This window comes from Monomorium pharaonis, chromosome 1 (assembly GCF_013373865.1).
Source record: "Monomorium pharaonis isolate MP-MQ-018 chromosome 1, ASM1337386v2, whole genome shotgun sequence".
Lineage (NCBI taxonomy): Eukaryota > Metazoa > Arthropoda > Insecta > Hymenoptera > Formicidae > Monomorium > Monomorium pharaonis.
Window position 1 is genome coordinate 1,280,543 of NC_050467.1, and position 14,254 is coordinate 1,294,796.

Below are 14,254 nucleotides of genomic sequence, written 5' to 3' on the forward strand. Positions count from 1 at the left end.
GGCTCACACACGCGCTGACGTCTGCCCGGTCGGCCGTTGCGGCGCAGCAAACATGGCCGCCGATCGTTGACCTGCCGCATCGACGGTCAGTGCAGTGGAGGCGAACGATCGGTACAGAAGGTGCGCAAGCGCAAGTATTTCGATGGAGGCGCGTTGGGCGGCGCCACATACGCGAAGGGGTGCCGCGCTTTTGACACTCGATTCGGACCTTTCCGGCAAGTATTATGCGTTGCGTGATTTTTTATTCAATATCGGAAAAAAATACGAGACTTTAGTTTAGATAACTAGTGTTACGCGTGCGTGTGTGCGACGACATTCGGCGGCGACTTTCCCGTGGGACAAGGTACGTCGCAAGGATCTTTGAAGAATCGACGAAAGGTTGGTGTTTTATTGCCGCGTATTACGGATCTCTTCGAATTCTCAGGAATCCAAAATTATTAAAAAGAATTGAAGGCCTGTTCTTCGTCGCTGCACTACTGCACTGATACAATAAGTTAAAAAAAACAGAGTTAAAAAAAGAGTTCTAGCGTTTAAAATTGTGCACATAATTTTAATGCGTGAAATCAGCACGACACAAGAAAAAATGTGACGTGCTGAATAGTTATGACAATTCCTGCGACAAATCTCGACAGTTCTCATATAGCACTGTGCTTTGATATTGTTATTAAACAGAGTTCTAGCGTTTAAAATTGTGCACATAATTTTAAATGCCCGAAATCATCACGACACTCGAATAAAGGTGTCGTACTGGGTAGTTATGGATATTTTTCCGACAATTCTCCATAGTTCTTGTATAGTTCTGTGCTTTGATATTGTTTTTAAACAGAATTCTGGCGATTAAACGTTTGTAAATAATTCTTTATCCCCGAAATCCGCATTACCCTCGAGTTAACGTGTCGTGCTCATTAGTTGTAATAATTCTAGCGATATTTCTTTGTAGTTCTATGCTTTGATGTCGTTTTTAAACAGTGTTCTGTCGAGTAAACGTTTGCAAATAATTATTTATTTTTGAAATCAGCACGACACTCAACTTATTACACCAGTACAGCGCAGTGCCGCTACGAAGAACAAACCTGGAGGCTCCGATTTTTAAGTTTTCCATATTTTACTCGCATTTGTGCTGTTGTGAATTCGAGTTAAATCCGGGTACGTTTTAATGAGTAACAGGAGAAGGAATCGTAGAAACAATTATAGATGGAAACTATCATTTCTTTAATAGGTACAAAGGTAATTTTTTAAACATATATTAAATTTTGTACACATAATAATACATATTTTATTTGTAACAGAAAATTTTTGCTTGTAAAAGTATTGAAAATTTTTGTTTTTTGTATAAAAACATTTTTTTCTTTTACACTTATTTGTCTTTACATATATACATTATTAACTTGGCAGAAAAGTTGATTAGTTAAAAAGTTTGTGTTTCAGAAATAATTAAAGTTAAAAATTAACTGTCTTAAAATTAACAAAGTATTGACTAAGTTAAGTTAAAAGTTATTTACTTTCTAACTATACTATTTAACTTTTAACTAGTTCCGACCCAACCCAACTTTAATAATAATAATGTTATTTATCTTTTTATATCTGATCGCTGAGTATGTACATTTTATGTCGCATGCTCGACGCATATTTTCAAAACTACTATAATTTTCATTATTTTTACTTATAAAAATTTCTAATTCTATTATAGATCAAATATGTATTATTACATGTATGTACAAAGTTAAAAATGTATCATTTGCTTATTTTCCAAAAAAAAATTCGTATGAAAATATCCTTCTTCCTATTCTTCGAAAGGTCTTTAATTATTTGGCAATTAATTTATTAAGTGATATAACTGTAGTTTTATTGATACGACATTGTTAATTTTTATAAAAGGAAATTAGAAAGAACAATGGATTAATTATACAATTGGTTGAAGTCGCGTACGTAAAGGATCGCAATGACTTAGTCAATTGATATTCTGCCTACACATATTTTATTTCAGTTTATTACTGTTTTCGTATAATGTAGATGTATAAAAATTCAAATCCGTATACAATAATTGTACATCGTTCTCCGTGTGTCGGGAAACGGGGGAATCCTTCCGTGCCACGAGATATCGAAAATACGATGCCAAAATTTCTCCTTTCTCGCTCTTTCTCTCCGCGTGTCTTCTTTTCCTTTCGCGGATATTTACACGCGTCGTCCGACGACTCATTCTTGAGAGGTTTGACCGAGATCCCGCAGCTCTCTGGATCTCCAAATTCATACTTGAGCCCCTGGCTGGATCTCGTTTCCATCCTTTTTTTCGGTGATTTCTGCGCCCGCGAGACGCGAGGCTCTTTATTCTCCTACGAGTTCGGTTGCTTCGATCGCTTCCACTTTTGTCGCTCGACAAAGAGAAACGGGGAGACCTACGCGCAGGAAACCTCAGTGTTTCGCGTTCTGCAAGAGCTTCTTCTCGTTGGATCCGATCCGCAGGCATTTGACCGTCAGAGCGACGATCGTGGCGACGGCCCCAACGAAGGACACGATACCGAAGACCGCGAGCACCGCGAACCAGTTCTTGAACGTGCCGATCCTGCTGTCGCAATCGTAGCTCTCGGTGTCGTTGAGATTGAGAGCCGACAGGTTGATCGGCCTCAGGGAGATCGGCTTGTACTTGGGTCTCGCGACGGTAGCGTTGCGCTCCTTCCTGATGAACCGGTAGGATATAGCGTAAGTGAATCCCTGCCCATCCTGGGACCCTTTGGCGCTGTAGTACCGGATCAATAATTCGTTTCCGCTAGACGTCAAAGGTACTTGGATGTTGTTGATGTCCCAATGAGACGCGTCACAGTAGGACCACATCAGGAAGCTGTCGTTTACCTGCAAATCGTCGTGTTCGGTTCCGTTAAAAGCACAACCGTCTCGCAAGCGAAGGCGAATCGATTCCGCGGGGTATAAGTAAATTAAGGATTCATTTCGCGGGGATGCAATTCCGAAAGCCGCCTGTGTGATCTATCGATTCTCAGAGTTTTAATTTTCGAAGTCGCCGGCACAAAATTTTCAGTCGGATGATTAGAAGTTATTAAAATTAAAAAACTGCAGGCAACTTATGGTTATTTTACTTTTTTTTTTTCTTAACCAATCGTGCATACTCGAATGTTGGCTCAGATGAACTTTTGCACTATATATTATTGATATAAAAAATTTGATTTATTTCGTAATTTTATTTTCTCATCAAATTGCAAATAAAAGTACAAAATGCGATTTTACGTAAAAAATCTCTCTCTTGAGATCTAACAAAGAAATTAAATAACTTAATAAGAGGATTGTGCTCAAACCTTATACATAGATACTCAAGCGTAATAATAGAAAGATACGAAACTTTCATATTTCTGCGAATACTTTGAGAGATGCTGACATACGTCCTTAAAATGTATATCCCTGAAAAATGTACTTGAACCGCGCACACCCGTGCAAACACGAAGAAAACGGTTCTAACGTCGAAGACAAAACGGAGCCCCAAACGAGAATTCTCATCGATTCGCGCGTACCGAGGAAGTCGTCGTAGAAGATTCAGGGTACGATAGGGCTCGCGCTTACCTGCGCTCCATTGTAAACAGTAATCTCGTTGCCCGGACAAGAGTTCAGAGTGGAGTTTCGCCTCCCCATCTCCGGTTTCTCGGGCTCGGGCTCGTTTCGCTGGATCTTTATGTGAATCGAGACCCTCTCCGTGGCCCTGCCGTGGAACTTGTAAGTGCACACGGTGCCGGGGGGATACCAGCCCCGCGGGGAGCCGGCGCTCTCCCTACCGCCGCCCTTCCGCGGCCGACCCCCGGTGCTCCGGTACGCGAATTCGCATCGCGCGCGTCTCACCTCACGCGCGACGCGCTCCTCGTGCAGGGTCACCTGGAAGCCGTCGTGGGCCACGGTGCCGTCCTCGCGCGCGACGAACTCCAGGATCACGCTCTTCCCGCGCGTGTAGATCCGCGGCACCCGCCCGCTCCCGCAGAATCTCGAGATCTCCAGGATCTGCCCGTTGACGTTTTCCAGAAGCGCGAGATAGTCGCCGCCACCGCACGCGGTATTTCCCGACGATCGATTCTCCCCGAGGTATTTGGGTTCCGGCGCCTTAATGAATTACACGGGGCACATATCGATTTAGGTGAATAAATAGATTCGGAAATGCATTTCGTGCGCGATCCAATCAGATCTCACTTCGAGCGAATATGTAAATCTCGTTATGCAATTATATTCTAGAAATCTTGACAGTTTGAAACGACAAATTATTGCTGGTTTTAGTGAGAGGGGTATTATTTGGAAATGTGTGGAATTTAATTTTAACGCGGTACTGCATATAGACTACTTGTGTTAAATATCTACATGTCTTTTAGTAATTTCATCCTTGCTGTTTATTAATGTTAAGCGAAGATGAGACATTGTGCTGACTGCGTTTCTTCCTGGAACATGACTTTAAACAGCGATAGTTTCGACTTGTGATTGCACATACCTACGATAATTGAAATAACCCTTTAAAATTTAATTCCATAATCAGAATAAAGCAACGTGTCTACTCGAATGAAATAACACCGATTAAATATTTGCTTAATATAATCAATAATAATTTTGTTCCTCTAAATGTTACGTAACATTTATATTAAACTTGATCACAGTTATACTAAATGTTTAGAAAAAAGTAAAATTATTTTAATTATTTTAATTGGCATTATTTCACTCGTTAGTCTACTACCAGCAGCTCTATTTCTCCAGTGTAGTCAGTTGAAGAAACGCGCTACTTCACACGGAGCAATTACTAGCAAATTGGCGAAAAAGAAAAAAGTTCAATGATCCGCTAATGTGTCTTAAGCTACAAACGAGCTACATACCGTTGCTTCGCTACCGATCGTTTCGCTTTCAGAGTCGCCATTGAAGTAACGATTCGAGAGGACCCCTCGATGCCTCTTCCTCGTTATCTTCGGACGCATTGATTTTATGCGAGGCTCGCTCGTGTCGGACTTAGGCGGCAGCTCTTTGTGACCCCGTCGCTCCCCCTCGTGCCGCCGTATCGTCTTTTTCCCGTAGTGCCTGAGCCACGTTAATTGTCCGTTCGTTTCCGCGGTGCGTTTCATCGTAGGAATCCGGCCGCCGCCGTGCCCGTACCTCGACCGAGAATCCACGTCCCCGACGACAATAGAGCCATCCGCTTCGGCGCGACTCTCACCCCTCGCGCCGGCCGACAATCCGCCCTTTTCCCCGGAGTCGAAGGAGTCCTCGCAATTCTCCATCTGGCAGCCCTCCTGATCCGTGTAGTTCATCAGGTCGAAGAGGTCCTCCGGCTGACCGCCTATCCTGAAGCGGCCGGCGTTCGACTCCAGGGCCACCCTGCATCTGGGAATTGTAAACACGAATCGCGACGGAAATCGACGCTCAGTATTCTGGATCACGATTTTAACGCAACATCGACAATTTGAAACTCGTATTAGCTCGAGTTTCGCTCGAACGACTCGACAACGTTTCCGACGTGTTTGACGCATAATTAGCGACGAAGGGTAAGAAAGCAGAATTTGCTCGCTCGAGTTTGCTGGCTCGATGGAAAGCTTTGTTATCTTGACGGAACCTCGTTCGTTCGGCGAAACTTCGGCGAACTCGGCGTGCTTAATGGACTCAGAGTAGCCGATCTAGCGGCGGCTCACCTAATCCCACGCGGGTAGACGCTGGGGTAGCCCGGCGAGGTCAGCCTGCAGGTCCTGTGCTCGTTGCGGACGGTGCACTCCACGGGGCACGTCGGCGACGCGGACGCGGAGTAGCCGCGATGACGCTCGACCGCCAGGCGCACCGGCAGGATGGAGAATTGAGCGGAAAAGATGACCGGGTTCGCCGAGGCGAACTGCTCGTCCGACGACAGGATGATCGTTAGGTCGGGCCCGCGTCGTAGAAATAGCCTGCGGGGATTGAGCAAACGAACGAACTTGAGCTAACAACGTCACCCCCGAGGAGACGACCGTGGATCTACGCATGAATTCACGGAAGAGCGGAGTGTAGGTACCTCGTAGCGTTTCCGGTCACGTGGCCGCAATATCGACCTGTTGTCTCGTCGTCGAGATCGTCGGCGCTGTCTGAGAACTGAAAATACGCTCCCTCGCAACGGGCCTCCTTCAGGAAGCCTACCTGCAACCTTCTCACTTTCACCTCGATCACCTGCAATGAGCACCCCGTCGAAAAATTTAATTCGACTATCGATTGAATTATGATTATGGTTATACTAATTATAATTATCTATTCCTCTTTCGTTTGCTCATTTGTTGCATTTATTTTTTATTACACTGAGGAAAAGGTACGTAAAAATTTATTATTTGTTTCACTGAATATAAGTTCATTTTACTGGAATAAATCTGTGTTTAAACGCGATAAAGTAAAATCTCGGTTCTGGCAAATAAACCAGTTAATAAGAAAAATGAAATATATTTTACAATTAGTTTTTTTTTACAACCAATAAAAATCGGAGAAAATGTTATAAATAACATTTGCCTCTGAACTTGAGTTTCGACTTTTTTCTCAGTGTATTTAATGCAATCTTCGTTAAAGATAATTATTGCAAATAATTGTGATTACCTGCGGATCTTTGAGAGGCGCTCTGATTCGCACGATGCATCGACCCATCCGTCCCGTCCATCGAATCCAGCCGACCGAATTTCTGATGGTACGATTGCATCCTATTGTAACGCGAAAAATGTATCGTTCAAACGAAAAAACAAATAACACATATAGATACCTTGCATTTAGCAAAACAAGCGCAAGTATTTAAAAAACCGTGAAAATCTCAGCTGAAAAAACATGCGGATTTTTTCCAAAAAAAAAAAAAAAAAAAAAATGCACCGATTAAATAATTATACGTGTAATTCTCATTTTGTATTTTTGTTTTTAATAGACGTGTATACAAATCGTGTACAATAATAAAAAATGTACGAGTAATATTTTTGATAAAAGATAAAAATGTCGGATATTACGTGTTCGGCTGCCCCAAATGATATTTCGCATATTACTTCCTGTCTGTTCGGCCCTTCCGCGAGATCTCTCGGCGCGGAATCGATCTCGCCAAAGGCAAATTATTTCGCAGGAAAGGACGAGAAACGGTTATCGAAATGCCGCCGGTGTTCGCCGACGAAAACGCGACCTTATTTATTTAACGACCCTCACCCTTTCACCGGACTAATGAAATTACTCAGAGTTTACCGGCTAATTAATTGCCATTGATGTAAGCAATCTCGCTGAAACTGAGGCGCCGTTTGCCGATATCGCGTTCCGTCCCCCCGGTCTACTTCTGCTTCTCGACTCGGCTATATTTGTCATCTTAATTATATCATGCGTGCATACGTGCGTGTACACGCGTCTGTGACGTCTGGAGACGCCTGTGTCCGTGCGATGCGAGACTGTGCAACTGATTAATTGATACCGTCTGACAATATTCCCGCGAATATCTCGTCTATAAATTATATCGATTAAATCTGAATGCGCTTCCGTTGCTGGAAGTTGATTTTAAATACTGCAGAAGCGCACTATCTTTTTTATTTTTAAACGGTAAGCGTAAAAAATAAATAAGATAAAATACAGCGTAACGTTGCCTCTCTCGTTTTCTACGTGTAATTAATTTTTCCGCGTCTTATTCTTCTTTCACCCTGTTCTTTTTGCGACGTGATAAATGTGTCGTACCGCGTTCTTTCTTGAGAAGTATATATTTAGCACCTCTCATTGACGCTAGTGGTAGACGATCGCCGCGGGCCGTCCGCACATCACAAACGCGTGACAATGCATACGATTAATTACATCAAGTGTCCTCGGGCGGTGCAACTCTCTGCGTAACGATTTTCTCGTTACAAGGGGCATGAATAGTCATCAACTAGCGACTCCTTTGATAGAATATATATGTCGAAAAACACGTCAGGCATCCCGACATCATCCCGCGCGTCTTGATTCTATCTTGCTTTTGCTACAGATTTTTGCTACAGATTTCACGACATTTTTCCGTGATCTTTTTTTTTTTTTATATATGTATATCCACGTTCCGACATAAGTTTAATCTCTCGCTTACACTCATCAGCGATCTTAACGATAGGGCTAAATACGTTGTCCCTCGATCTAGGCGAATGTTATTCCATTACAAAGGTGATTACAACGTTCTTTCTCGATGGAGTTTCGCCCCCTCGTATTTCATTAAGCTACGCAATTTCGTTCCCGTTCGAGGCTTCCGTCGAAATTGCAGTCTCTCTTCAATCGAATTATTCTCTAACAGATTCGCGTCGGCACAAATAATTACCGTATATAAGTAATTTAAACGTGAAATAAAATATTTTTTTTTTATAAGAAAAAAAAATAAATTTACATAGATTAAAGAAATCTTAGGTTTTATGCTGATCTGTAACTCGATAATAACGATAACAATGTCTCGTTTACAGCGCTAATTAGCGAGGGAACACAAACTGGCATCAACGAACCTCTGATTTCCGCGGAAGCCCACGAAGGATCGTTGAGCGACAGGATCAGCATCGAAAGCAGATACAACGCAGTCTCGGATCTCATCTTCGCCGCGGTGTATTATGGCGCGCGATTTGCCCCCGCCCAGCTTCACGTCCTCCTCCTGTCTGTGCCTCCTCGCCTCCTTCCGGTTTTACTCATTTTCCGCTCTTCTCATCGCGGAGGCTCGCTTTCATGAAGGCAGCGTACTCGCCTGGGAGGTGCGCTTATCTGGGAAATGAAAAACGTCGACGTCGAAAGCTTATCTCGCGATCATCTCGACGCGGTCACCAACTCGTTATCTTTCGCCATTAGATCAGACATTAGATTAGTAATGAAATACGTACACGAAATTTATGAATCGCATTGACGATTAAAAGCGTCGACCGAATTCGATCTTCGACCCTTACCCCCTTTTCGTCTGCTCATTCGAGATTCTTTCGATGTATCTCCTCCCACGTGGGAGGGGAGACGTAGGAGTAAAACGCGGGATAAAGTTGACGGATGGTGGATAAGCGCAGAGTAGGAGCGACGGATAACATGTAAGCCTTGTAACTTTGGAGGACTACGCGACGAAAAATTTCAAAGTTGCTCGAGCCATCTCGGCGGGAGAGAGAAAGAGAGAAAAGGAGAGACGCAGGTCACGGCCAGTGATCCCTCCCGAAGAAATAACGTCGGTCTTTAAGAAACTTTCCGAGATCCTTCTCCTTTTCTCCCCGGTGGGGGTAACACGGCGGCCGAACTACCGCGAGGGAAAAAAAAAAAAACAAAGGATAATCAGGTCTTTTTCTTTCGGAGACGCGCCGAGAAGTTCGTCCCTTCGACTATCTTCTTCTCCGAGCGCGCGGAAGAATCCGCGCTCGTAATCGGTGCTCTCGTCGAAATATATATATAAGTCGGAATATACACGAAAGGTCGAAGGATAAGAAAGGATTACACGGCAAATGAGACGCGCAACAAGTTGCTGACTTTAACTCTCATTTGCAATAATAAGAGAAATAAAACGAAATTGCCCTTTTCGAGATTGTGTACTTCTCCTGAACTGAAATTATTTTTATTTAAACTTTTCCGAACTAGCGTGACGTTACTTGCCTCTGACATCGCGATAATTTATTTTAAAAACCGATAATCTTTACAAGCATTTCGTGATACTGTAAGCGAAGCGTTAATAAGTTAATTACGAACAGTAAACTTTACTGTACACAAATTATTTAACATGTTTCCTTTAATAAAATTTTGATTGAGCGGAATCGACGCTGAGAGAGAGAGAGAGAGAGAGAGAGAGAGAGAGAGAGAGAGAGAGAAAGAGAGGGAGAGAGAGCTCGGGAAACGGAGCACGCGAAGCGCGGGGCAATAACTCATTCGTGGAAATTAGTTTGAAATGAAACGAACGGAGAATATTACAGTTGCGCGTATCACGCGTTCAAAACATTTCACGTGATAACAGCACGGCAGGTCGGCGCGTCAGCGGTTATCTACGGTGTACATACAGCGCACTATTGTATAACGTAAGTTCGTTGTTTCCGTGACAATGGGCAGGAAGGTGGCCCGGTACAAGTTCGTTCTGCGTGTCGTCACAATTATACCGAGATTACCGTCCGAACTATGCAAATGGTACGTTGAGGAAACGCGAACGTTTAGTAATTGGCAATCGATTGTCGCGATCGTCGAAACTCGAGGCGAAACGGATACACGCAATTCGTGCATAAGTAGAATAAAAATGCGTAAGGGAGGATGTTTATTATAAATTACTGTCTCGTTACGACTCTTTTAACATGACGTAGATTTCCCGTTACGTCGATGAATATTCCGCATCGCAATGTAATTCGAGATTGAGAAATGGTAGAATAATATACGTGAATCTGCGGTTTCAGTAACTATTTATTAATAATATTCATATCTGGCGAAATTTACGAAACGCATTGTGCACGTAATTAGCCGTATTTTCGCGAATGAGTGTTGTGACATGAAGAAGCAACAGCGCGGAGAAAACAGAGAGAAGGAGGAGGAGGAGGAGGAGGAGAAAGAGGAAAGGCTCCGGAACAACTACGGGTGAGTTAGTTATTCATTTACTGTTTTTGTACATTCGTTGGAATTATAATTACCTTCCGCGCATGCTACAATTGTTTTTTTTTTATATAATAAAATAACATCTAATAAACAATTCATCGCGGTACGAAAGGAAGGGCTTTGTAGACGAAATTCAAAGAGCCTGGGCTCGAATTTCGCTAAAATACCGTAACCGCGGGTGGCATTAATTATCAATGTTTTTTTTTTCCTCGATTCGCGCGCACGTACATATGTCTCCCGAATGTTCCGTGGGATACATATTTCGGTCCGCAGAGAGATAGTGCCAAGGAAATGAATGTCTGTACGCCGTGTCGGGCGGGTCGACATCGCGTTGCATCGCGCGTCGCACGATGCGCTTCCCGATTCTCGATTTGGCCCCCGAATTTAGCGGCACGCGCGCGCCAAAGCCAAGCCGCGGTTTTCCGACCGGGCGCGACGGGGAGTGGCACAATCCGCGCGGCGGTTTCTGACGGTTTATTTCGGGCAATTGTTAAGTGTGCGGTCGCGGTCTTTACACCGAGAACACATTACTCCGTGTCTCATCAGGCCGTGATTCAGCAGCGTCGCGTGCTCTTATCTCTCGGCCGCGCTTTGTCCGCCCCTAATAAATGTAAGGCCGCCCGGGCTGGCTGTATAATCACTCTTGCCCCCCCCTCGTAATTACCTAAATCTCGGTATATTTATAACCGGTGTTTCTCGACACGCCGTTAAATTAGCGCTTATCTCGTGTATCGTCGTCCTCCTTCTCTCCCCTCGTTCTTTCTTTTTTTTCTCTCTCTCTCTCTCCCTTTTTTTTACGCCGTGTAACGTGATCCGTCGGCGTTCTTTAATTTCCTATGACACGCTTTCGGTAATTAAATAAGCTCTCGCTAAGCGGATCTATTTTCCTCCGAAAGTTTGCATTATTTGGCGGCGCATCGCAATTGCATCAAGTTTTAATTGCAGATGCTCACAGAGGAATCTGCGGAACCCATTAGGTAAATTTAATTCCACGTTCGGAAGGATTAAACTTTAATTGCCGTTGAAAATTAGGCGCGCGATACGTCGAACAGGATTTTACGCGCGCGTTATTACCGCAGAAACGATGAAAGGAATAATGGAAGCGAATCGCGATCACGACGATTACCGTGAACGTACAGCCGAATCATTACGCAATACGTACATTAACGAGTTTACATATGTCTGTAGATGCATGCGCGATTGAATTTCATAACTCACCCCTCAAATCGCGAAGTCCCTCACGACGTTCCTTGCGCCTTCCTCGTCGGCGAGTGCCACGTGCTCCAGATCAAAGTGCAGAGCGAGAAACATCTCGCGGATCAATCAAATTGAAATCCGAATAACTCCTAATTATCCAAATTACTCGTTAAAAAAAATGTACGAATTTAAATAACGATTGAAAAGTTTTCTCTCTTTCTCTCTCTCACTCTCTCTCTCTCTCTCTCTCTCTCTCTCTCTCTCTCTCTCCGGCAACGAAATCGAATCGATACTTGAGAAGTAGACAGGGAGATGAATCGCCTGGTTCTCGATGTTGTCGGTGTCACGTGCCCTCCCGTGCCGTACCGCGCGGCACCCGAATTCTCTCTGTCGCGATGGAAAAGCTTTTTCCACGAACGCTTCCAGCAGGACACGTAACGCTTTTTATCGGGGCCGGGGCACACGTGTCACGCGAGATTATTGGCCTTTGTGCGCGGGCTGACAAATGGTCCACCGCATATGGCGCGTCGCGCACGACTGAGACCAGATTTCGGGTCCAGCAGCCCAGCATCGGTCTCTCCCTCTCGTCTCTCCACGCGGCCGTTTTCTCCCATCTCTCCCCTCTTCCCCCGCGGCCACCCCCGCCGCGCCGACGATGCATCACGCAGAATCCACGCGTCCCTCCGACAGCACATTGTTAACGAGAACCTCTCTCTCGTAGTATATTTTATCTCCTGTAAAACATTTTCGTCAGTTTAGATTCCACAAACGTTGCAAAAATCCGAAGGGCGAGATTATAGCAGACGCGTAAAAATTTGATTTAATGCACTCGCGTTTGTTAATAATTACGATGTCACGATGCCGTTGCGTTATTATTTCTGCCAGGTCAATTTTAAGAATTTCGATTTTGAGCCGCAAAAAATATCTTTCGCCTTCGCTTCGAGTTGATCCGTAAATTAAACGGGATGTAAATTGGTAAATCTCACGACTGATCCGGGATTTCCCTAACGGACAAGACGACAGGAAGGATATACGAATATAACCGGCAACCAAACTTGAATGAAACTTTCTGGGAGATTGCTCCCGCGGGACTCATGACGGGGTCTAATACGCTTTAAGAATATCACAAACGGAAATCGTGAAAGGGGCAATCTCGAAAGGTGCCATTTAATTCGAGGAAAAATCTCTCTGTGCCCAGAGCGGGGTGAAAGAAAAAAAATTCATGTCTGCAATCTGAAGGAGTCCGCTTTAATTTGATTCTAAATACGCGATTTCTTTCTCGTAATCTCCAATTACTTTTTCGAAAATGAAAATGAACATGCAGCGGTTAATATTGGAAGGGAAGCTGAAAGGAAATTCGAGGATTTCACAGACTTTTGCTTTTGAAGATTGGAAAGATCAGGGAAGATTTGAAAAGGTTGGAGGCTCAGGAAGTCTCGTTCGAGGCTCGTAATTTCACGAAACGCGCTAAAACTTGTTTTCAAAATCAAAATTAATTTATTATTCATTTTAATTCGGTTATTATTTTTTTTTTTTTATTACCTCTGTTTCGAACGTGCGATCACTATCGGCTCGTTCTAGTTCGATTGGTACCCATTCGGGTCGAGTAATGAATGGCCCAAGATAAACTCGAATCAAACGAAGTCGACGGCGGCGATTCGATCGCGGCTGCTCGGGAGGGTTGCGAGGCATTCTGCTGGAAAAAGAAGACCTAAGACGTGTGAAGGGACCGTCGTCGAACTTTTTCGCGAACTCTCAAAACTTCGGAGGGATCTTCTCTCCCGCCGAGCCCTCTCGCCCGCCCTGATCCCGCTTGCTTATCCCGTTCACGTACGCAAGGGTGGTTGTTTTGGCGATGAGGGTAGCCGGGATTCGCTCGGGTGGTGCTCTCGGCAAAATACGAGATCCGAATTATTGGAACGTTCCTAGCGAAACCGTCGCGATTTCCAAGTGCGACACGTATGACGTCGATATATCGTCGCGAGCGATGTATGCCACGGGCGTCCCTTCCTTTCAAACGGCTTGTCACGAGGGGGTAAAAAAAAAAACAGGCTCGTTAAGGAGACGCGGGAAAGCGCGTAGCATTGTCCACTGTGACAGGAGAAAGCAATTTTTAATTCGTGACTACGACCTATGCAATGTAACAGAAATTACTCATTAATCATTAGAAAGTGTTTTGACTTTTATTTGACTTTTTTACGGGCTTTCAATCAACATCCAACTTACATTCCATTCTCTTGATTTCCAATCGCAATCCATTTTGCAAAAGAAAGACAGATCTAAATTATTCAATATTTTTAAGAGAATGCCATTTTCCTAGAATTAAATAAACTCTTCCTTCGTTTTATCTCTCGCTAAGATAATTCGTGCGGTTCTACGTTCGTTTTTCTTTTCCTTTTCTATTTCTGCGAGAGAGGAAAGTCGAACACTCGCTGTCAAGTGATCGCCGTAATTATTGGCGGGATTCGTGTGTCGAGTGTACACAACAGAAGTGGCCTGTACCCGTCGC

General features: G+C 44.0%; 1 protein-coding gene and 1 long non-coding RNA gene across 2 annotated transcripts; one reads left to right on the forward strand and one right to left on the reverse strand.

Moving 5' to 3' along the window:
• The first annotated feature begins 134 nt into the window (after nt 1-134).
• LOC114255162 lies at nt 135-10,472 on the forward strand. Its single transcript, XR_003626443.2, has 2 exons — nt 135-378; nt 8,421-10,472. It is a non-coding gene; the product is annotated as an uncharacterized LOC114255162 (long non-coding RNA).
• Nucleotides 1,960-8,562, reverse strand: LOC105833473. The gene is made up of 7 exons (XM_028193079.2): nt 8,460-8,562; nt 6,580-6,680; nt 6,014-6,165; nt 5,661-5,909; nt 4,854-5,355; nt 3,571-4,098; nt 1,960-2,850 (listed from the first exon to the last, which is right to left on the reverse strand). Exons 1-7 carry the CDS (start codon nt 8,542-8,544, stop codon nt 2,413-2,415), a joined length of 2,055 nt encoding a protein of 684 aa, XP_028048880.2. The 5' UTR covers nt 8,545-8,562; the 3' UTR covers nt 1,960-2,412.
• Nucleotides 10,473-14,254: the final 3,782 nt, after the last annotated feature.